The sequence below is a fragment of the Hipposideros armiger genome, unplaced genomic scaffold, assembly GCF_001890085.2.
Source record: "Hipposideros armiger isolate ML-2016 unplaced genomic scaffold, ASM189008v1 scaffold_109, whole genome shotgun sequence".
Classification (NCBI taxonomy): domain Eukaryota; kingdom Metazoa; phylum Chordata; class Mammalia; order Chiroptera; family Hipposideridae; genus Hipposideros; species Hipposideros armiger.
In genome coordinates this window covers 874,076-896,651 of record NW_017731459.1, presented here as the reverse complement: position 1 = coordinate 896,651, position 22,576 = coordinate 874,076, and the positions used below count along the sequence as shown (strand labels likewise).

General features: G+C 42.5%; 1 protein-coding gene across 12 annotated transcripts in view; it reads right to left on the bottom strand.

Annotated features, from left to right (window-relative positions):
• Positions 1-1,825: 1,825 nt before the first annotated feature.
• The window catches only part of LRRFIP2 (LRR binding FLII interacting protein 2), a 106,889-nt gene continuing 86,138 nt past the window's right edge, over positions 1,826-22,576 (bottom strand). For 8 of the 12 annotated variants that reach the window (XM_019647161.1, XM_019647157.1, XM_019647159.1 and 5 more), the window contains 8 exons: positions 20,469-20,561; positions 15,004-15,105; positions 14,598-14,730; positions 12,933-12,982; positions 8,080-8,200; positions 4,467-4,546; positions 3,770-3,874; positions 1,826-3,153 (listed from right to left, as the gene is read on the bottom strand). In XM_019647161.1, the coding sequence (XP_019502706.1) occupies positions 3,043-3,153; positions 3,770-3,874; positions 4,467-4,546; positions 8,080-8,200; positions 12,933-12,982; positions 14,598-14,730; positions 15,004-15,105; positions 20,469-20,561 (795 nt within the window). In that variant the 3' untranslated portion in view covers positions 1,826-3,042. The remainder of the gene's footprint in view (positions 3,154-3,769; positions 3,875-4,466; positions 4,547-8,079; positions 8,201-12,932; positions 12,983-14,597; positions 14,731-15,003; positions 15,106-20,468; positions 20,562-22,576) is intronic. The other 4 variants (XM_019647166.1, XM_019647169.1, XM_019647167.1 and 1 more) reach the window with 2 other exon arrangements.

Here is a 22,576-nt window from a genome sequence, read left to right as displayed (position 1 = left end):
TCCTTTATAATTAAGCTCTGGACATTTCTGGATGATGGATTCGTTCAAACTGTCCAATTGCCGACAGTACACATTTGGATTGATTGTTTGGTTCCTTGGTAGGAGCTCGAAAAACACGACACCTTTAAAATCCCACCACACTGAGAGCATAACCTTCCTCTGATGAATGTCTGCTTTCGATGCCGTTTGAAGCAAATCACGTCGGGACCAAGGCCATTTGCGCACCGCGTTGTTGTCAGCAATGCACTTCTCATCACCAGTTATCAGTCGCTTCAAAAAAGGATCGTTTTCCTCACATTTAATGAGCATATTGCAGATATTTATACATGCCGTCAAATGAACTTCTTTAAGTTCATGCGGAACCCAAATATTGAGCTTGCTTTCGTATCCCAGCTTCTTCAGGTGGTCGTGAACGCTGGAATGATGGATGTTCAATGTTTCTGCAATCTCTTGTGTCATGTAATGTGGGTTTGACTTGATCAATGCCTTTATTTTGTCGTCATCATCCTTGGTGGGCCTCCCTGACCAAGGAGCGTCGCTGAGGTCAAAGTCACAAGCATGGAATTTCGTGAATCATTGTTGGCACTGATGTTCTTGTACAGCATTGTCACCGTAAACTATGCAACTTTTTACAAGCTTGACACGCGTTCTTCCCTTTATGGAAGAAAAACAGTAAAATATGGCAAAAATGCAGAGTTTGGTCTTCCATCTTCAACTTGGTGTAAAATCTCCAAAACTCAACCAAATCGCTCAATTTTTGAATGAAGTTAGAACTGTCAGCTGTCAAATGACATAGCAATCATATAGATCTGTTGCAAACATGCATCATGACTTTCCCAACAACCCATTATATACAGTGGACTGTTGCTTGACCATGGAAGGGAATAAGTTCTTGCCATCTGCAGCGGCAGGGATGAACCTGGAGGGGTGCAGTGCTGTGTGGAGTGTGTCAGAGAAAGATAGCTGGAATGTGATTTTGCTATATGTGGAACCTGAAGAACAAAATAAACAAAACAGAAACAAACTCATAGATACAAAAAAAATGTTTTGATGGCTGCCAGATAGGAGGGCTTTGGGGGTGTGGGTAAAAGTAGGGGAAGGGATTAAAAAATACAAATTGGTTGTTACAAACTAGTTATGGAGATGTAGGGTATAGCATAAGGGATATAGTCAGTAATACTGTAATAACTATGGTGTCAGATGGGTGCTAGATTTGTTGGGGTGGTAGATGGGAGGGGGTTGGGGGACAGGGTGAAATAGGTGAAGGGATTAAAAAGTACAAATTGGTAGTTACATTATAGCCATGTGGATGTAAAATACAGCATAGGAAATTTAGTCAGTAATATTGTAATAGCTATGTATAGTGCCAGGTGGGTACTAGACTAGTCAGGGGGATCACTTCTAAAATTATATAAATGTCTAACCACTATGCTGTACACCTGAAATTAATATAAAATAATATTGAATGTCAAAAAAAAAAAGAAAGAAAGAAAAAAGGGAACTTCCAGAAAATAGACCAGGGCCTCTCAGAAATGGGAGTCCACGGGCCTGTGAGGGGCACAGGCTGAGTTACGGTGGGTGAAGAGGGGGCGGGGTTCCCAGGCTCGAGAGCTGGCCCACACCGTGCCTTGGTTGCAGCTGTGGGGTTCCAGGATACATCTGCGTTTCCGAACATGCTCCCCCACCGCTCACAAACAGAACTGTTGTTACTACTAGCAAGAAAATTTATAGGAAATCATCTTAACTCATGAGATCAGTTTCCATATTTTAAAAACAAAGGGCTACTTACTCTAAAGAAGGGAATAATGATTAGATGGAAGTTTTATTCACATTTGAGTTAACTTTATTGTCTAGTTTCAGGTCTAATTTTATTCTTATATGGCTTTAATTTATTAGACTTTCTGCATTTCTTTTTCTGTGTAAACACAGTGAAGATACAGTAATCATTTCCATAAAACCGCCTTGCTTCTGAGAGCAAAAGAGAATCACAAATCCTGCAAAATGGCTACACTCGATGTGAAAACTCTTGTACCTTTAAAGATGAAACGAAAGTTCTTGAAAAAAATAGTTCTGTATTCCAGATAGTTTTTCCTTAGGAAGCAGAGAAAAGAAGAGGGACAAGATGAGGGCATGGTTGCCATGACTTGTTTTAAAGGCTCTGCTAACAAAATGAATGTGTCAGTAGCCAATTGTGGTCAGCAAACAGGTGTGTTTAATAGACTCTTCGGGCAGATGTCCCACCTGCCTGCTTTATACTCCCCCCCGCCCCCCAAATTGGGCTTGTCTGAGGTTTCATTCCACAAAGAAGCAGCAGATGAAATACTTTACAAGACACAGCGCAGTTCATGTTGAAGACTAAGGCCCCTCCTCTTACTTTAAGAGTATCAGGCCTTGGAATTCCCCTGCCCCATGCATAAAGCAAGTTTTATATACATTCCCCATATCTTTTTCTAACATTTTCTTATATAAATTTAAATATTTTACAAAAAAAGGCTTTTTCCTCCAAACATATAAATTTGAGTGAAACATTATTCCCCGCCTGTGAACTTGTTTCTTCACTAAAATATAAATGCTATCTGGTATTAAGTAAGGGTAAGTGTCTTTCGACCCCCGGAGATCACTGAAGTCTGAATTGCACTGTGGAGAAGGCACTTGTGTTTTCTGAGGTCTCCAGCAAGTATCTCAGTGAGCACTCACAGGATCACTGTCCTCTAGGACCTGGGCCAAGGCCTCCGAGTGCCCAGTTATTGAGGCAGCTGGGGGAACATGGTGAGTAAACTTGATTCTAAAATTACAGAAATAAAAAATAAAAACAGCATGGACCAGTTCTTTGTCTAGAATCAAACTACAAACAAAATCCAAAGTGTTCATCCATGAAGATTCAAACCTGTTTCATTCTCTCATAAATTATAAAACACAAAAGTGGCGATATTAATGACAAAACTCAAAACAGTACTGAAAGGGGTTTGCGTCACTGGACAAAAAGTCAGTCCCTCTGGGCGGGGCCCCAGGAGCAGCACCCAGGTAGGAGGGGGGGCCTCCCTATTGCTGGGCCAGAAATGCTGTCCTGTTGGCCTTCATCTTCTCCAGCCGCTTGGCGAGGTGGCTGTTGGTCATCTCCATCTCCTCAATCTTGTCCAGTGCTGTTCGTAACTGGAGACAGGAAGAACTCGGTCACTTGACATGGTCAGAAACAAAACCCAGTGCTACTTTATTCTCAACTTTCTGGGAAATGGAAGCACTGCTAATGGTGATGACCTTGCACAGGATCTCACAGCCTCCTTTTCTGTCAGTCAGCTAGAGGTGTTAACCAATGATGCTGAGCATTCATCTCAAACAGGACATATTAGAAGGTGGAGAAATGGACCTGAGCGCAAAGAAAATTAAACACTATCCTTTTTCTTTTTTCTTTTTTTTTTTTTTAGCTGAGCCATCCCGCCACCTGTTGGCAGCTCACGGCTGCTCAGCTCGGGCTGACTCGAACCGCTGTTGCTCAGAGCTCAAACTCTTGAGCGAGCTCTTAACCAACTGAGCCACTCAGCCGGCCCTTCACTATCCTTTTTCTTATTATTTAACTGATGAAAACACAAAAACAAATGGCAATAAATGTACAGATTAAAAACCAACGCAGAAGAGTGACTCCACTGCTGTTTCCTTAAGATTGGATTAAAGTAAGGATTAAATTCCTTACGCAGTCAAGAATTTCTTTCCAAAGGACTTTCTTCTTTTTAGGACTGTATTCCAGGAAGCATATGAAAAAAACAAGTACCTCTCGTTGTAGCTTTCTCTTTTCTGCTTTCAGTTCATCTTCCACTTTCTCAGCATTCTCAGCAGCAGTTTTGTATCTCAGCACCTGTCCCTCAAGCCGGCTAATCTGTAAATATGCGAACACAGGCCTCTGCTATGGGGTGCTAGGAGCCACCACTTTTTTGCAGCCAAGATGGAAGTACAATGTCATTAAAATTCCAAGTAATCTAACACTAACAAGTCCCCCTAGGGTGAGTCATACTGCTATTTATAAATCCAGAAATGCCCCAAAGGATTACAGCTGTAGCCATTAGAGAGCCAATTTCCCATGTTAACTTTTATGATGACCATATTGTTTAAGTGCCAAAGTAGCATTGCAGGAGGAGACTCGCTGAATGGAAGTTTCTAGACATTTTGAAATGTACAATAAGGCATTTTGTTATGAACCACAATCTTGAATTCTCATGAAATATCCACAGAAAATACAACTATAGCTACAGTTTTCTACATTTTTACAGAAAACAGAAGGCTGAAGTGACTTGCCAGGTGTTCTCGCTGCCTTTTCCACTTTAATGTAGAGCTGTTCTAGAGCTCCAACCATAAAGGCAGCGCAAGGAAACGCAGGCACTCATGGGGTGGCCACTTAGATGCAGGAAGCAGATGTGTTTTAACGGGATTTAAATCACTCGGTGCCATACAGAAGCAGTAGGAGTACTTACGCCTTGCTCCAAGGTGGTTATATCCTGTTCTGCTTTTGAAAGCTTAAACTTGTATTCACTAATTTGTCTATTGGCATCTCCTAGAACGGAAGAAAGTAATGAATCAGCTCTTAGAGGCGAAGGTGTGACCCATCAGGCAATGACGCCCCCTGGAGCACAGGAGAGGACAATGCAGTCTAAAGACAAGACACAAAGGCACAGCGGGCAACCACAGCGCTGCGGCAGCCCACGCTCTGGAACTGTGGACACAACGAGAAGCTCTAGCACTTGTGCTGCAGCAGCAACACTCGGATCAGGAGTCAGAAGAAACTTCACTCTTCAGCCCATGGTGTGTGTAGGTAGAGTGGCCCCTGCCAGCCTCACTTGCAGCCCTGTGGCCCAGGAAGCCTCTGCACCACAGGACCCGGCCCTCCGCCTTCCCACCCCCCCAGTCCTGCTCCTCGATGCCTCACGTGCCCCTTTCTCCCCGCTGATTTAAGTCTTTTTTTTTTTTTAAAGATTTTATTAGGGAATTGGGGGAGGGGAACAGTGCTGGGGAATCTGGGGAAGGGGAACAGACAAGTTGCTGTCCTTTTGTTCTTCAGTCTAGTTGTGGAGGACGTCGCTTCACTGGCCCAAGTTGGTATTATCATTGCGCTCTTCCCGGATGAGGCAGATCGGTCGCTGGCCTCTGGATGGCCGCTCACGGCGGCTCTTGGCAGCTCACCCAGGCTGCTGACCACTCATTCCGGCTGCCAGCCAGTCACAGTAGTTTATGGCAGCCCACTGCAGCAGGGGCTGCAGCTTATGCCGTTGCCGGAGACTCACAGCAGCCCAGCTCCAGGTCGAGCTGTTGTTCACCATCTTAGCTGTAGAGGGCGCAGCGTCACTGGCCCCCATGTAGGATCCGAACCGGGGCCCTGCTGCTCAGAGCTGGCGTCCCAAGCCAGCTCTCAACCAACATGCCACTCATCCAACCCCTGATTTAAGTCTTAACCACCCTCGAAAGCTATGCTCAGTGTTCACCGCCTTCAGTCTCCTTAGTTAACTATGACTTCTCCTTCCTTCATTGCATTTTATTTGCTCTCTTTTATAACATTTATCATGCTTTCTTAATTTTGTATATGTATGTAAGGAGAGGGGCCCTGGCTTTGCCCTCTTGAATCTACCTCTGTATCCAGCCAAGTGCTTTGCAAAGTGTATGTTAATAAATATTTGCTGAAATAAATGCTTTTCAATAGCATGTGATAATGTGGTATGGGTAGGGCCATAAGTCAGTAGCTACACCTTTGACCTAAGAAGCAAACCATTTAAAATTAGAACTTTAGAAATGATGGGGGAGAAAAAAATTCCCCCCCAGCAAGCCAAATTTAACAAAAATCATTCTCTGGGACCAGCTGAGTGGCACATTAGTTAAGAGTTGGCTTGGGATGCCAGCTCTGAGCAGCAGGACCCTGGTTCGGATCCCATATGAGGGCCAGTAATGGTGCGCCCTCTACAGCTAAAATGGTGAACAACAGCTCGACCTGGAGCTGGGCTGCCGTGAGTCGTCGGTGATGGCGTAGGCTGCAGTGGGGCTGCAGTGGGCTGCCATAAGCTACTGTGAGTGGCCGTCCAATAGCTGGTGAGCGACTGCCTCACCCGGGAAGAGCGAATACCAACATGGGCCAGTGAAGCGACATCCTCCACAACTAGACTGAAGAACAGAAGGACAGCAACTTGTCTGTTCCCTTTCCCCGATTTCCCAAAGCTGTTCCCCTTCCCCAATTCCCCAATAAAATCTTAAAAAAAAAAATCATTCTCTGAAATGATTACAAGGTGGGAATTTTAAGTCTTATAGGAGATAAACCAAATATAACCTACCTAACTTAAGAACTTTTGTGCTGTTCCACATAATTAAGGTTACAATTACCTATATATATATATATATAATCTTCAGTGCAAGAGGCTGTTCTAACTGGACAGTTACTGTCACCCTAAAAGTAATGGGGTTATGAAACCTTCTCCCCAAAAGCCACCTCTGGGAGTCAAAGAGAGCAACCCCTTCTCCTAGGGTGTAAGCAGTGGCTTCAGGATCTTACTTTTTTTTTTTTTTTTTTTTAAGCTGAGCCATCCTGCCACCTTTTGGCAGCTCAGCGGCAGTTTGGCTCAAGCCGTGAATCGAACTGGCGACTCTCGTGCTTAGAGCTCAAACTCTTGAGAGAGCTCTTAACCAACTGAGCCACTTGGCCGGCAAGGATCTTATTTTTTAATCCTTCATCCCAGCAGCTTATTGAAATGTGCTGCTGCTTTCTCACTCTCCAAACTGCTCATTCTTTCCTATTTTCAAAGCTGTTAAATCCTTCGTCTCAGCCATTTAATGCATGTTTTGAAACTCCATCCAAACGCCATGCTTCACAGCCAAAGCAGTGTTCCTCCCAGCCCCTCTGGTGCATGGAAGCTGCCCAGCCATCCCTGGTCCCGCCCAGCACACCTGCATGTACAGCTCCAGCGGGCACTTTTTCCTACCTTCCGCGAGTGCCAGCTCTGTAACGCCTACCTGCACTAGGAAGCATTCACACATAAATGCATGTCCTGTCCTCCTCAATGATTCCCTCTGATTTTGCTGCCAGTCTCTTTCAGATCTATCCCCTGCTCTCTCTCTAGGACTCGACAGCCATTGTACTGGCTTAGCTCACCATCACTGCCTCCTAACTCATCAGCCTGCCTCTTGTCATGCCCCTGTCTTCACCTGCCCTCCATGCCAAAATGATATTTCTGGAACAAAATATTCACCAGGAAGTATCACAAGGGTCCTGTTATCATTGAAGAAACAACACTAACTCCAAAAATTGCTATTAATAGCACCAATTAGTGTTAATCCCACAAGTCTTTTCTATTTAGCCTAACACAGGATATTTAGATGACAAGGCCATAGAATAACCAATATTTTAAAATAAGTTATCAGAAAAGCCACTATTTAAATTGGAAAAATAAAAGTCTCCCCCTCCATGATTATACAGTATCTGACTATATGTGAATGGCTTCTGAAGTGTCCTTACCATGGGAATTATTGTGAATACAGTAGGAATTGTAAAATAACAAGGGGTCAGAATTAGAAAAGGAGAGAAAGTGGAATAATTTAGATAAATGGAATAGGCTTATTTCATGGCCTTATTTTAAATTCCATCACATGAAAATTACTTTGAGTTAACAAGAAAACTTCTGAGAAAATTCTAAACTACTCAACATTACTGTTAGTTCCAACTATATCCCTCCAATTTTTCCAAGATAAATTCCACAAAAACATTGTCATTAGGAAGGGTGCTGCATGGGAACTTCAAGTTGACACGGGTACAGAAGAGGACAGTGGCAGGATGTCACAATTTGCAAAATGTTCCTAGAAATCACTTTGCCTAGAAAAGGGAAGCGTGCTCTCATTATCCCCGGAAGCACACAGGTTAGTAGAAGCTTCTATTCGGTTCCATTACTGAACAGGACTGCTCTTCTGGACAAATAGGACTGACCAATCTGTGTAACACAGCTTTTCTTGAGAAATGTGAATTACAAGACGCTAGCAGCCCGCTTCCAACCCCGCTCCTGGGACACAGCCTCCACACAGATGGGGACTGGCCTGTCCCCACCCAGCACCCACTCTGCATCTCGATGAGCTGCAAGTCCGAGCCGTTCTGCAGCCCTGCCAGGTCGCCCATGGTGCCGTCATCCCTGGAGCACTTCTGCCGTTCTTCCTCTAGCTGCAGCTTCAGTTTTCTAATCTGAAGTGGAAACAATGGCTCATCAGCAAGATCGGCCTCTCATAGGAAGCGGGGCCCAACGGCCTCATTGCCGAACAAGGCAGACCCTCGTCAGCCACACAAATCATTCCTTCAGAGGCTGTTTTCTGGCCATGGGGGGCACACTGTTAAAAGTGTTACAGATAAGCTATGAACAATCGCAAAAGCAGTGAGCACCAGGACCAGGTGTCCCAATAAAAACAGCTCTATTTCATTATTTGTGAAGGTTTTTAGAACATCACTTTTCAGTACTTTTTGTTACTTTTATTAAAAATGGAAATTCTATGGGCAGTTCGTTTTTGTTTTGTTTTAGAGTTAGGTTAAATATTCTTATTTGGAAAATTTCTGCATACAGAAATAACTGGAAATACATTTTTTAGTTTGGCTATGCAGTCTACCTTATTTTACCCAAAGTAAAGGAAGTTCACAGTAGCTTATTTATAATAGCCCAAATTAAAAATTATCTACATGTCCATCAACAGGAGGATAAACAAACTGGTTACATCTATACAATGGAATTACTGCTCAGCATCAAAGAGAAAGCACCACTGACACATGCAACAATATGGCTGAATCTCAAAATAGGTATGCTGTGTAACAGTGTATTCCGATTATACAAAACTCCAGGAAATGCAAACTCATCTAGTGACAGAAAGCAGACCAGTGCTTCCTGGGGTGGGGGGTGGGGGGGTAGGAAGAGGGAGGCGCAGGAAGGTTTACAAAGGGACACAAAACTTTGGGGAGTTCTGAGTATTTTCGCCATTGTGACTGTGGTGATCATTTCACGGGTGTTGTTATGAGCTGAATTGTGTCCCCCTCAAATTCATATGTTGAAGTCCTATCCCTAGTACCTTGGAATGTGACCATATTTGGAAACAGTCGATTAGTTAAGTTGAGATGAGGTCATACTGGAATAGGTGGACCCCTAACCCAATATGACTGGTGTCCTTATAAAAAGAATGCCAGGTGAAGAGAGACACACACAGAGGGGATGATGTGAAGACACAGAGAAGCTCTCTACAAGCCAAGGAGTGCCCAAGATGGCCGGCAACCACCAGAATCGCGGAACAGATTTCCCTTCACGGGCCTCAGAAGAAAACAACACTTCTAGTACCTTGACCTTGGGCCTCCAGCCTCCAGACTGTGAGACAATACATTTCTGTTGTTTGTGGAACTTTGTTATGGCAGCCCTAGAAAACTAACGGAGGCATGCACATCTGTGCACTTTAAGAATGTGCAGCTTATTCGGCAGAAAAATAAAGAATCGAAACAATAAAATTAACAGGGATTCTAGGTTGGGACAAAAACAAGGCCCAGTGGAGACAGGAATGCCACATGTGGAAAACAAGGAGACTAGGTGGACAGCAATGCACTGAACGCTGAGGTGTCTAGTCCACCCGCAGTCCCACAGTGCAGACAGCTCGGCTGGTACCCTCAGGCAAAGGACTGGAGGATATCTTAGGACTCCCAGACTAGCCTAAAATAAAAGACCAACATTCCCACACTGAGGTTCCCAACAAAACACCCAGCCACGTCAATCTTTACAAAACTTGGACAAGCCCCACCCATGTGCTCAGAGCTGCTCATCAGCTTTTCAGTACCCCTCTGACACTGAAGACCAACTAAATATACATAAAAGTGCATCCGGAAGGAAACAAACCGCAGACAGAAGAAAACATTAGAAACCAAACCAATCAGCCAATCAATATCCTCCAAGATAAATGAAAATATCTGCATCCTTGAAATGACTGCAGAAATAGAAACTCAACACAAGAATCAGAAGATAAAGCTGAGAAAACCTTTCAAAAGTAGAGCAGCAGAATGGAAAACACGAGAGATAAACAGTGAGAGCATCAGTGCCAGCGGCCTAATGACCCCCTCCTTCAGAAATCGGAGTCATGGATCCCCAAATGCCTACAACTCTCACAAGCACAATGCAGAGCAAGTCTACCCCAACCCACACACGGGGAGCGACCTCGGGGGCTGGGACCAAGCTCCCACGCCGCCTCCATCCTTCATCAAGGTTCAAGGGTGAGTCGGCATGCTCAGAGTTCCAGGGGGCTCCTCCAACTGTGTCCTCAACTCTCGACAGGGGTCAGGGGGGAGCCTCAGCACTAGGACTAAACTCATGCTTCCCAGACACCTCTGCGCTTTCAACACACACGGGGTCGCCATTACTAGCTGCCTTGAGTGAGCCAGGACGAATCTCATTATCTCCGCCATGCCTGTTTATGTCCATTTCAAAAAGGGCCCTCCTCCTCCTCCTGCGCTCTTCCCCAGAAGGCTCGGTACGACCGTCTTCACTTCCTAAGCGTTCCCTGGAACTCCTCCACTGTGCCCTGTGGACTACCATTCATCGTCAGCAAAAGCCCCTCGTCCTCAGGCTCCGCTCTGAGCACTGCCTCCCTTCGTGCTCTCGTGGACTCCTGCTTCCTCGGCTGCCCTTCCAAGTGCCAGCTGTTTTTGTTCTCCCCCAGCCTTCCTTCCGCTGAGCCTGAAAATGGAATAGGTGTTCTCTTGCTTTCTTGCTGTTGCCAATCTATTCTTCCTCTATCCTCCCTAAAATTCCCTGCTCCTAATCTCATCTCTTCCAATTATGTTTAGTAACCACCCCTCATCGCTACCATCATCCCACTCTTTACCATTTTAGCTCCTGACTCGCACTCCCTCAGACTATTTCTGCCTTAATTCTTGGCAATTTCAAAAAACATCTAAGTAGAGGATTTCTCCTATAACTGATGGCTGAGTTCCCAAACACCTCCTCTCCAAGGACCTTGCCTTCTGTCCCTCCCTGCCCTCAGCCACTCACTCCCAAAGTCATGTACTATATCGCACCATTAGATAACTACAATTCCCACGTAATTCCGATCCATGTATCTTCTCTTCTAACTAGTTCCTGGTCTTTCCAGCTCATTCTCTCTGGACCCGAACTCCAAAAATCCTTCAATCCCGCTGGCACCTGTGATCCACTGCTCCCATCTTCTTTCCACTGCGCCTTCCTGTCTTCCTGGTCTTCCTGGATGTCCTCTCTAACCTCCTTACCTGGTTTAGACTCTAGGTCCATCATCACTCTCTTGCACACACCCTCAACCTCCTCTGCTGTGTTATAGTCTCCTGGTAAAAGCCTGCACCAGTGAAGCTAACTAAGGCTGGAGAAACACAATAAATGCACTCACACAAACCTCTACCATACCATACAACGGACTTATTAATTATGTTAGCTGTTCACTGTCTGGTCTCCTCCCACTAGACTGTAAGGTCTACTAGGGCAGGGACTTTTTTTTTATTGATTTGTTCATTGAAATATCCCAAATACCTAGAATAGTGCCTGTTAAATAGTGGAATCTCATTCAACATTTGAATGACTAAATAGGAGTTTCCAAAAGAGATAACACAGAATATGGGAAGGGAGCTAATCATTCAAGAAATTTTCCCAGAATTGAAGGACAGGGATTCCTAGAATTGACAGGGGCCCATGCATGAAAACTCCAAAGCATATCACTGTGAAATTTCAGAACTGCAAGGAGAAAGAGTATGATACAAGCTTCCAGAGAGGGGAAAGGGGTTACATACAAAAGATCCAAAATCAGAATGTCCTTGAAATTCTCAACAGCCATACTGGAAGCCAAAATACAATGACGCAATTTCTTTAAAAAAAAGATGAAGGACAACAATTGTAACACAGAATTCTATACCCAAACTGCTAAATCAAGTAAGAGGGTAATATGAAGACAGTTTCAGGCCTCCAAAGTTAAGAAAAATTTACAGCCCACATCCCCTTTTCTCAGGCAGTTACTTGGGGGGTGGGGGGGGGGAGTACCAAAATAAGAGAATGAATAAAAAAGGAGGAAGGCACAAGACATTGCAAAGAGGGAAGCCAGCCTAGGCTCCAGGCAGAGGGGACCCCAGACGACAATGCAGGGCGGACATGGCTCTGTGCTGAGGGAGTTGAGAGCAGGATGCATCAGAGGCTCCAAGGATCAAAGATGGAACAGAGAAGACTTGCTGCATCTGAAAACACTAAGAGAGGGCTTAAACGCTGTTGGATAGTCTGCAGCTAAATAAGTAACAAACACATAGGAAAGCAAGCAAATGAAAGCAAAACCCACAATATTAACTTTAGGGGAAATAAGGAGTTTTGAAAGAGATGAAAGGCAACCCTAGCACGCCACAGGGCTCGGCTGTGAGCAGTGTTTACAGAGTCCTCGTAACATAAACACACTGGAATGACACTGTTCCTGTACTAGGAGGGTGTGGGGATGGGAAGGACACGTCTGGTAGGGACGGGGGTGACAGAAAGCTCCATGCTCATCTTCCACAGAAAGAGGTCAACAGAGAATGTCTAAAACACATGAAGAAACAGCACAAGTATGTTATATACAAATACACCAGGACAATACACACCAGAAGAATCAGCTAGAACAGCCAAGTAGGAATGGTCAGGGGCAGGGGTGAGGAGGCAGGGCAGGGCACTTCCGTCTTCACAGCAAGCTTTGTAGGACTATTTGACCCTCAAACTATGTGTCCTGTAAACTTTTTTAAAGAATAGGAAACAAAGAGGCAAACTATGAATGATCTTTTGATCCTTCAAATCTTATTTGAGTACTGATATTTGAAATAAGCACATTTCCTTCCAGTGGACATTAGTTTGCTAACATTTTACCATGTGATTTGGTAAGTTAATTAACATTTCTTTCCAATAAGAAAGCCTTACCTGTGACAGTAGCTCTTCCTTTTCTCCAGCAAGTTTTCGTAGCCTTACATCTAAAACAAATTTTAAAAACTTGTAAGCTAAATTGATAACGATGTGGTACATAAACAGTTAAAAATAATTCCTCAAATTTAAAAACAGCGAACATTATCTGATAACATACAGCTCTGAATATCAAAAGACATGAAGGCTTTAATGGCATTAAGAAAAAGTACTTAATTATTCAACACATATTTCCACACAGCTGATATTTATCAGGGCACTAAATCCATTTGCTCCCAAGAGCAGTGATTTTCCATTTGGAGACAAAGATCATTTTCTTGTTTCAAAACTTTGCAAGCTTTCACTAGTAGACAGACAACTCAAATGGCGAGGGCGCTCCCACAGGCTTAATTCAGCCCTTAGCAGGAGGAAACAAAATATGGGACAGAAGACAGGGGTGAAGAGTGGGACTGAGAGAGGAGGCTGGAACAAAGAAAACGGGGAACACAATGCTGGGAGAAGCCAAGGCCACCGAAGCTAGTGGGCGAGGGAAGGGGGACAACTCCAGACGTGGGCCGTCAGGAGCGAATCTCAGGTTTGGTTGCAGGATCACTAGGGTTGGGTCCTGGGCTGGGGTGAGAGCTGCTTCTTTCCAAGCACCCATGAAAGTAGGCCCCTTGGGCTGAGGGGATACCTATAGATGAGTAAAAGCAGCAGCGGACACCTAGCCAGTGCCTCCCACAACCACCCAGCGTCACGGCTATATCTAAATTCTGGTTCCTTCAGCGCCTTTCAAACAAGCAGAAGAAACACCCTGAGCTGCCTGCCCGTAGCCATACCCTCAGTCCATTCCCTAGGGCAGCTCTCACTTGCTAGCTAGCATCCTCTGCTCTATCAAAGTGCTCTACAATTATATTTCTGGAATTCTGTATGTTAGAGAACGTGCTTACTAACTTCTTAAAAGATTTTTGGCTTCCCCTACTCTTACACCATATCCCACTCCTTGAGGAAACTTACACACATATGAAAACAAGATGAAAAAGAAAAAAAAATAGCTTTTCAATAAATAAAAGTGAGCTGATGATACAGGACCTATCTGTGCCGTTTGATTCTTAGTGGAGGCAACGGTTGGGCATCTGTGTGGTTTCCTGAGAGAGGTATCATTAGATTCTCAAAGGGTTAAATTTAAGAGGCTTAGACATTAAGAGGCTCAGATGCCCTGCTCTAGAAATAACACTCCCCTGATGTCTTCTCTGTCATCTGTTTCTTGCCTTAAGAAACGAGGTGGCAAACAGCTACTGGGATACGCGGCAGAACGTAAAACCAGATGCTCCAGGAAAAGGCACGCTGGGCAAGTCAACTTGCCAGCCCACGGGCTCCCTGGGCTCCCTGGGGAGGGTATGCTGGATTGCTCTTCACAGCAGGTTTGGGTGTTAAGCGAAAAAGCAATGTGCGTATACCCACAGACCCACAGTGCCTCCACCCAGGGGCCTTACAAGGACCCAAATGCTGGTTTCCCAAGGTCAAGGACGTCTGAAGACAATGTGCCCAGATTTCTTCCTGTTAAGGAGCTAGACATGGCTCAGACAGCTCTTGTGCGGTTTCTGTTTTCCAAGATGGGATATGAACATGCTGGAAGTCTAACAGGATAACACTAATCCAAGTCAACAACCATTGTCTTCTTACCTAGTGGACCTTCTCCCGCTGACTCCAAGACCTGAGCAGCTTCCTGAGTCACCACAGTGATGGCTCCAACCACCGGTTCATGATTGACATCACCATTGGGAGTGCCGTCAGGGATTATAACTAAGCCATGTTTCTGCGGAGAAGGAAAAAATGCACCATCACAAAAGACGGCCCTATGGAAGCGGTGTGCTCTGTGAGGTGACTGCGACAATACACGTTTGCCACAGGTAAAGCCTGGTTATAACTAGTTACATGGATCAGAGCTCTGCAGAAGAACTGACTTAAACCTACCGAATCTGGACTGAAGAAGATCACTGGTTTGCATTCAGGCTGGGAAAGGTAACGGGAGGAACGGCAGAACAAAGCACGGGGGACACGCATGAGCTCCGTGCTAAGGCGGACCTACCTCTCCTGTCTGCACCGTCTCCTTCAGGTCCGCCAGCTCCGCTCTGAGCGAATCCCGCTCACCCCTAAGGCAGGCAATGTATTCTTTCTGTTTCTCTAGGGCCTGGTTTTAGACACGGTAGCAAAGGAAAGAATGGCACAGAAAAAAGAGCCCGTGAAAGGGAGCAGAGCAGTACCTAATTCAAATAAACAAAGATAAAGGCACAAAAGACAAGGCAGCATTAAAAGCTGAGAAACAAGCAGTTAGATAAGGGAGGAAATATGAAGTTATATGGATATGCATCTCCAGAAGAGAGTTTTAATAGAAACCTTTTAATCGTGCAAAACTTCGACATAACATGCTTATCACATCAGGCAGGAGAACAAATCTTTCTTTTCCAGTCAATGAAAAAAAAACAGGAAAGGGAAGATGAAGATAGCAGTAATATTAAAATAAAGTTGATCTTACTGGACCTCCTTAGTGCATTTTCATTTGGTGAACCAACCAAACAAATCCCCACATTTCATGTTTCACTAAAATAGTTTATTTAAGAATATACTTGACTGTTTTTTGAGAAAGAAAAAAAGTTCTGGAAGAAAAATGACCACTATGCACAAGGTATTTTAATGAAATATAAGCTGCAGTGATTTTCCTCCAAGTAGTAGGGCAAAATAGTCCTCAAATACTGCTTAATTAAAAATACCCGATTTCTAAAGGCTTCTCAAGGACCTGTTAATTTAATTAAACACAATTAAGAGTAATTTGGTTTTCTGATTTACCTTCAAAATGTGAAAAACAAAAATAACACACTGATGAAATAAATACAGCCCACCTATAGAGGGGGGCCGAATATGGGTTTGGAATCTCCTTTTGAGTCCTGGCACATATGAACTTATCTATGCCGCAGTTTCTTCATCTAAAAAACAGGAGGGGTAATAGCAAGCACTCGTCCCGCGGGTACAGGCTGAAAGGAGTCCTCAGGGTAAAGCGCTGCCTGGAGGGGACACCCAGGAGAAGCCAGGGGGTTTCCACTTGTACTTTCCCTGCCGCTGCCTGAATCTCCTAACTGTCAGAACTGAGGACCTCGTGGATGCACGCACACACTTTGGTCATGAAAAAATAACCCAGACTTCAAAGCATACCCAAGTTATGCTGTCTATGCAGGGACCTGACAGCTGGGGTATTTGAAAAAACCTTTCTCTACACATTTGTTCATGTATTTAATGTTTTCTGCCAGCATTCCTATTAATCCAAAAAGTTAAACTGCAACAGGTAACTTCCCTCTCAGTTTGTTGGATTTAGAAGTGGGCCAACTGCTTAGTTACTGATTGCTGAGTAGTTGGACAATTTTTTAAACCATTCTAATCCTATTGTGCAACCAAACTGGGAATAAGTAAATAAGGGATGATAGCAATTATCATTTGTGTAACTCCAACTATATGGCAGGCACTGTTATATATACATATAGTTAAGTCCATACATGTTATATTTATATATATATAATTTCTCCCTTATACACTCTGCACTTATCCTTATTTCACAAAGTCACAGTAAGTGGCAAAGGCAGAAAATGAATCCAGTTTTTTTTGGTTCCAAAGACCTTGCATATTTTTGCTATATCTCAGCCCCATGAAGGTCACAGTTATGTTCAAGGTCATCCCAGGTGCTGCAGGAAAAGTAGTCCATAGGGAAGTCCTACTCCTTACTTACCCAAACTGCAACACCAATATCTAACTTCCTTTCAACAATCGAGTCTCCCTGTGAATTAATAATTTGAGTTTCTAATATCATAAGGCATCACTCTAACACTTCAAGCTAATGTTAACACTCCATTACATTAATAATAAATGTAACATTAGGATGACAAAGCACAAGCGATCCTTTCCCATCGGTTGATAGTCACTTTAACATCTGCTGGGTTAGATATTTTTGGTTACTAGTATCTGCGTGCATAGTTATGCCATGCATCACCACATGTGACTTTGTCAGTGATCACTGTCGCAACATGCTCTATATAAACAACACCACCGAACAGGAACAGACCAATTGGAAACTAGGAATTCTCGCAAATGCTCATATATGCCATTTGCTACTCTTCCACATCTCTCAGTAGTGGGTTTTATCTTTACTTTTGGACTTTTTAATTTCATCTTCCCATAATTATGGATGGGAAAATAAAATACATCCTGTAAGTTCTCTCATCTCACCACGAAGTTTGAAGACTACTGAAATACCTTATAATTGGACCAAATATATTCACGCTGAATCTGAAATCCTCTGTATTACCTGACCATATAACCACTACTCTTGTGTTTGCATTTGATTATAGCTCCTACAATAGTATTATTTTTAAGGTTAAAAAGTATGTGCTTGTGGAGAGCTAAATATTCCTTGACCCTCAAATTCTAGTGTCAAGAAGCCTGAAAGATATATATAACAGGCTGAACTTTGGGGTAACAGGTTAATTCTCTGTATAATCACACAGGGGCACAAATATCTTTAGTCGGAATGGGTGTGTCTTCTGTTGGACTACATGGACATATAAGTCCTTTGTCTGTATCTGTTTTATACATGGCCACCCTGCTTGGAATGGCCTGGGGCGCTAAAGGCAGGACCACTAGGATCAGTGAAGGAAGAACTGAAGACAACTGACTTTACCATGACAATAATGGCCATGTGCCTTCACGAAGTTACTAAATTTAAATCTTGAAAATGAAGCGAGAGACAAGTGATGCATCAGGTAGTCACTGAACATTTTGAAACTGTGTCTTTTCATAAGTCAAAGGAGGACCACCTCACATGCATTAGGATGGTGGCTACTACCAAAAAAGCAGAAAACAAATGTTGGTAAGGTTGTAGAAAAACTGGGACCTTTGTGAACTTGGTGTGAATGTAAAATGATGCAGCTGCTGTGCAACACAGCATGGCTGGTCCTCAAAAAATTAAACACAGAGTTCCCATATTATGCAGCAATTCCTCTCCTGGGTATACACCCCAAAGAAATAAACGAAGGGTCACAAAGAGGAGGAAGCCAAGCAATTGTCTATCAACAGATGATTGAATAAACAAAATGTGGCACATATACACAATGGAATATTATTCGGTCTTAAAAAGGAAGGACACTCAGACATGCTACAACATGGATGAACCTCGAGGACATTATGCCAAGTGAAATAGCCAGTAGCAAAAGGACAATTACTGTCTGATATTACTTATATGAGGTCCCTAGAGCAGTCAAATTCATAGAGACAGGAAGTAGAATGGTGGTTGCCAGGGGCTATGGCGGAGAGGACTGGTGTGTTGTTTAATGAGGATAGTTTTAGTTCTGTAAGATGAAGAGAGTTCTGTGGATGGATGGTGACAGTAGCACAGTTATGTGAATGTACTTAATACCATCAAAATCTAAACTTAAAAATGGTAAATTTTCTGTTATTTGTATTTTACCACAATTAAAAAAATTTTTTTTTAAAGTCAAAGGATGGACAACTAACTGACACACGCAACAACTTGAATGAATCAATCCCGAGGGACTTATGCTGAGTGAAAAAGTGTAATTCTGAAAGTGTAATTCCAAAATGTTTCATACCGTACAAATGTTTTATTTTAAATAGGTATTTATATAACATTCTTAAAATGGCAAAATTACAGAAATGGAGAACAGCTGAGTGGTTGCCAGGGCTTGGGACAGGGTAGGGGAGGTGGCAGATGTGGCTATGAAAGGGCATCACCAGAGATCCCTTCCGGTGATGAAAACGTTCTGTATCTTGACTGAATCAAGGTCACATCCTGACTGTGATATTATACTATAGTTTTGCAAGATGTTACGTTTGAGGAAAACTAGATAAAGGACATACAGGATCTCTCTGTATTATTTCTTAGAATTGCATATGAATTTACAATTACCTCAAATTTTTTTTAAGTTTAATTTTTTAAAAGAGCCAAAGGAACACACATTGCTATATACCACATAGAAAGAAGGTACCCACTTATTTATTCAATCATTCCAAGAAAATTAAAAAGTCGATTATATCTTAACTATCAGCACAGCTTTTTGGTAAGAAAAAAAATGTTTTATTTTAAATAGGTATTTTATTGGACTGAAAGGTTTGGGGTTTTGCTATGGCTGGTCCAAAGTAATCAGTTTAAAATGCTAAGATAATTACACAAAACAGGAATCACGGACCTGCAGATAGGTGCTAAAAAAAATTATGTAAGGCCCTAAAAAAACACATTCTAGATAGTGACCAGATTTTAAACTTTCAAATTACTCATTTTGTGCCATATTTTTTTTTATATCTCATTTTAAATTCCCAAGCGAAAATTTAAATAAAATCAGTGGTTCACAATTTTAAAACTCTTAACAGACTTGTTAATCTATAGTCCAGAAGGCTCTTCTAGCTTTGGGTAGAATTTTACAAACTCAGTATTTAAGTATTAGAAACTCCGAAGGTAGCTTTATTGCTTTAAGACTTTTGGTCTACCAAACCCTTCCGAGTGACTTTGTTTCCCATGTGTTTATTAAAGAGAAGACAGGGTCACTGGAGGTGTGAAAAGAAGTGGGTACTAGAACACCCCTAACAACGGAGGGTGTGATTCAGGGGGCTTCACACACAGGCATGTCTATCGCAGGTGCTCTTGGGGTCCTTTGCCATTTTTCCCTACCCCATCGAACCTCAAGCAGAGCAAGGCTTGCTCACAATGTCCTCAGGCCAAAGGCTTCCTTCTGTCTGTTGCCTTCACCTGAGCACTTCCCTGACAAGGTAAGCCTCTGGCAGCTATGGCTGCACCGTCCTCAACTGCAGAAAAGACATCTTGTGCCATGAGGTGGGGCTGCCACTCGAAGGCCACATGGGATGAACTGGTAGGAATTTTTTCAGTCTCCTGTGTACTTGGAATCTACCTGAAAGGCTTAGCAAAAAAGAGCTGAGGACTTTTTCCCTTTCTGGGCCCCTGCTCTGGGGAGTTATGGGATTATAATTAGAGATGATGTCACAGTTTGGCAGCTCTGATAAATCTCACATTCCTATCCACTTTGTAATTAAATTGATTTTAATCTCTTCCTATTTTACTCACCAAGGATTTATGGAATGCTTATAACCTTTCCTCCACCCCTACTCCCTATCCTTTTGCTTCTTATCCAAATTCTTGCAATGTAAGGATATCAAGTTAGCCACAGAGTTTGAATTAAATGGCTGTGGCAGCTTCTGGGTAAGAATCCAAGGAAATAAAGAACAACTTCCTTAGAAAGTTCCTACTTGTCTGTTTCACAAGCCCAGAGCTAGCTGGAAGAAGAGTTCTTTCGATGCATAATATCAGGTTTTCCCATAGAAGTTTCTTTCTGTCTTCTGTTTATTTATATTTCACCCTGTATAAATGCTTAAAAGTAATCAAAAGGACAGACTTTCAGGCATCTCTAAGTTAAATTATGTTGGTCTATTCCTCATCAATGAATGAGCTTAGGACCAAAGCCCAATTTCACCCCATACCCTAATGCTTTTATCTTTCCAAAGAAGTGTCTCCTGGAGGTCAAACACCTCTTTTGTCATGGTGTCTATTTTCTGCTGCATACGTTGATTCTCCTGCAGAGGAAGAAGGGAAGAGAAGTAATAAAAGAGTAGAAAGAAAAAAAGGGAGGGAGTTACAGGGAGGAAAACACAACAAAAATAAAGCTAATAGAGAAAATTAACAGAAGAGGAAAGTCTGTGATGAACAGGAAAAGCAAGAGCTGCTTGCTGAAAGGAAAGATGGCATCCAGTGTCTTTGCGACATGGTTCTCACTGGCTTGCTCCCAGCAAGGAGGCTGGGAATAACTGCTCCAACCACAGCTATGCGGTAGCAAGCCAGCTAGGGTTTCTGTGTACATACAGCTCCACATGGGTACCCTTCCTGTGATAACTGCCTGTTTTCCAAACATGGAAAACTTGCATTTCTAGAGAGGGAAATAAAGATTTGCTTATGAACAAATGATCCTTATAATAGAGAACAAGCAGAAGTTTTGAACTTTGTTTGTTTTGTTTTAAGCAGAACTAAAAAAATACAAGAGGGATGTAACTTGCAGCTTCATTGTTTTCACTTTTTTTTTAGCAGAATCTATGATAGCAGGAACATCATGAGTTATAAATGAATACTCACATCAGTGTTTAGAAAAACTAGAATTTAGTATTTAGCAATTCTGAAACTACTCTTCTGATTGGGTAATGATGTTCAATTTACACCCTCTTATGTTTAACAGGTTTATTATCATCTCCTACTTTCCCTAGTCACACGTTACTTATCTACTTTACCCTGCAATTCTAAAAACCAAAAAGCATTATTTTGTCATATTCAAGGTTTTTATACATAAACATGGATATTAACATCTAAGGGATGTTAATTGTAATCATAAGAAACATCTAAAACTAATTTAAGATTTTTAAAGTTTGTATTCTCAGCCCCCTGGGCTTTAAAAGAAACCACAATGACAAATTATAGAAATCAAGCATTATAATCCCTCTTAATACAGTCATCAAATTAAAAACTAAAACAGTTAACCAATTCTAATGAAGTGACTGATTTTGAGAAGCATCTCCCAAAGCAGTTTTTTTATTCTTCTGAAATCACAGAAGGGGAAAACTATATATCTTAATTAGAAAAAGAAATAACAAGTGGCTGGGACACTGACACACAAAAACGCGGAAGAACAAAAAGGGACAGAGTGCCCATTATTTTAAAATGTCAGCAGGAAACAGAATTTGGATAATATGCTTCTTGCCATATATGGAAAAACTAAGACAACTATCTTCATATGTAACTTGGTCTTTTCAAAAGGTTATGTGTCTGCATTTAGAATTCACAAATTATACCTGCTTTCACCAGGCTAGTTTCAATTCAATTATTCTCAAAAATGAAGAAAAGTAACACAAATCCACAAAAAGAAAAAGGCATTTCTTTTCCTCTGTTAAATGTTATTTTTAAGTCATTTACAGAGAGTGAGATTAAGTGAGGCAGGTCCACAGGGGAAGAGAAAAAGGAGGGAAAAAGAGAGGTGAGGGGTGACATCAGTGTGGGTAACGGTGGGGGTACTGAGTCACCAGGCATGTGGATGAGTGAGTGTCCTACAGGTCATTAAGAGATGGCCTTCCTGATCACACCCACATGTCATCGACACTAAATTAACATTAGACGTCTTTGATAAACACACCAAGATAGTGGGTAGGATCCCTTCGCAAAAACTTAACTCCATACTTATAATAAAAAATGATGACCTTAAGAGGAAAAACCACATTTAAAGACAAACAGAAATGGCATGCAAGGTAGTAGGCACAGAAGAATGATAAACGCTTTTAAAGATTTCTTGGTGGCCAACACTGCTTCCTATTCCTAAAATGTTGCCAACACTGTGGCAACTCAGAGTCCCTCCACCAGAAGAAATCTGAACCACAGCACTGGCCAACCTTCGCCTGTTTTTATATAAGGTTATCTCATTTTTATTTAGCCATCTCAGAATTGTATCCACCTGAGTGAAGATCAAGTTTCTTTTTTCCCCAAGAATCATGTCCCAAAAGACACCATTCATTACATTCCAAAGAATAATGGTACTTTGTAATTTTTGCCC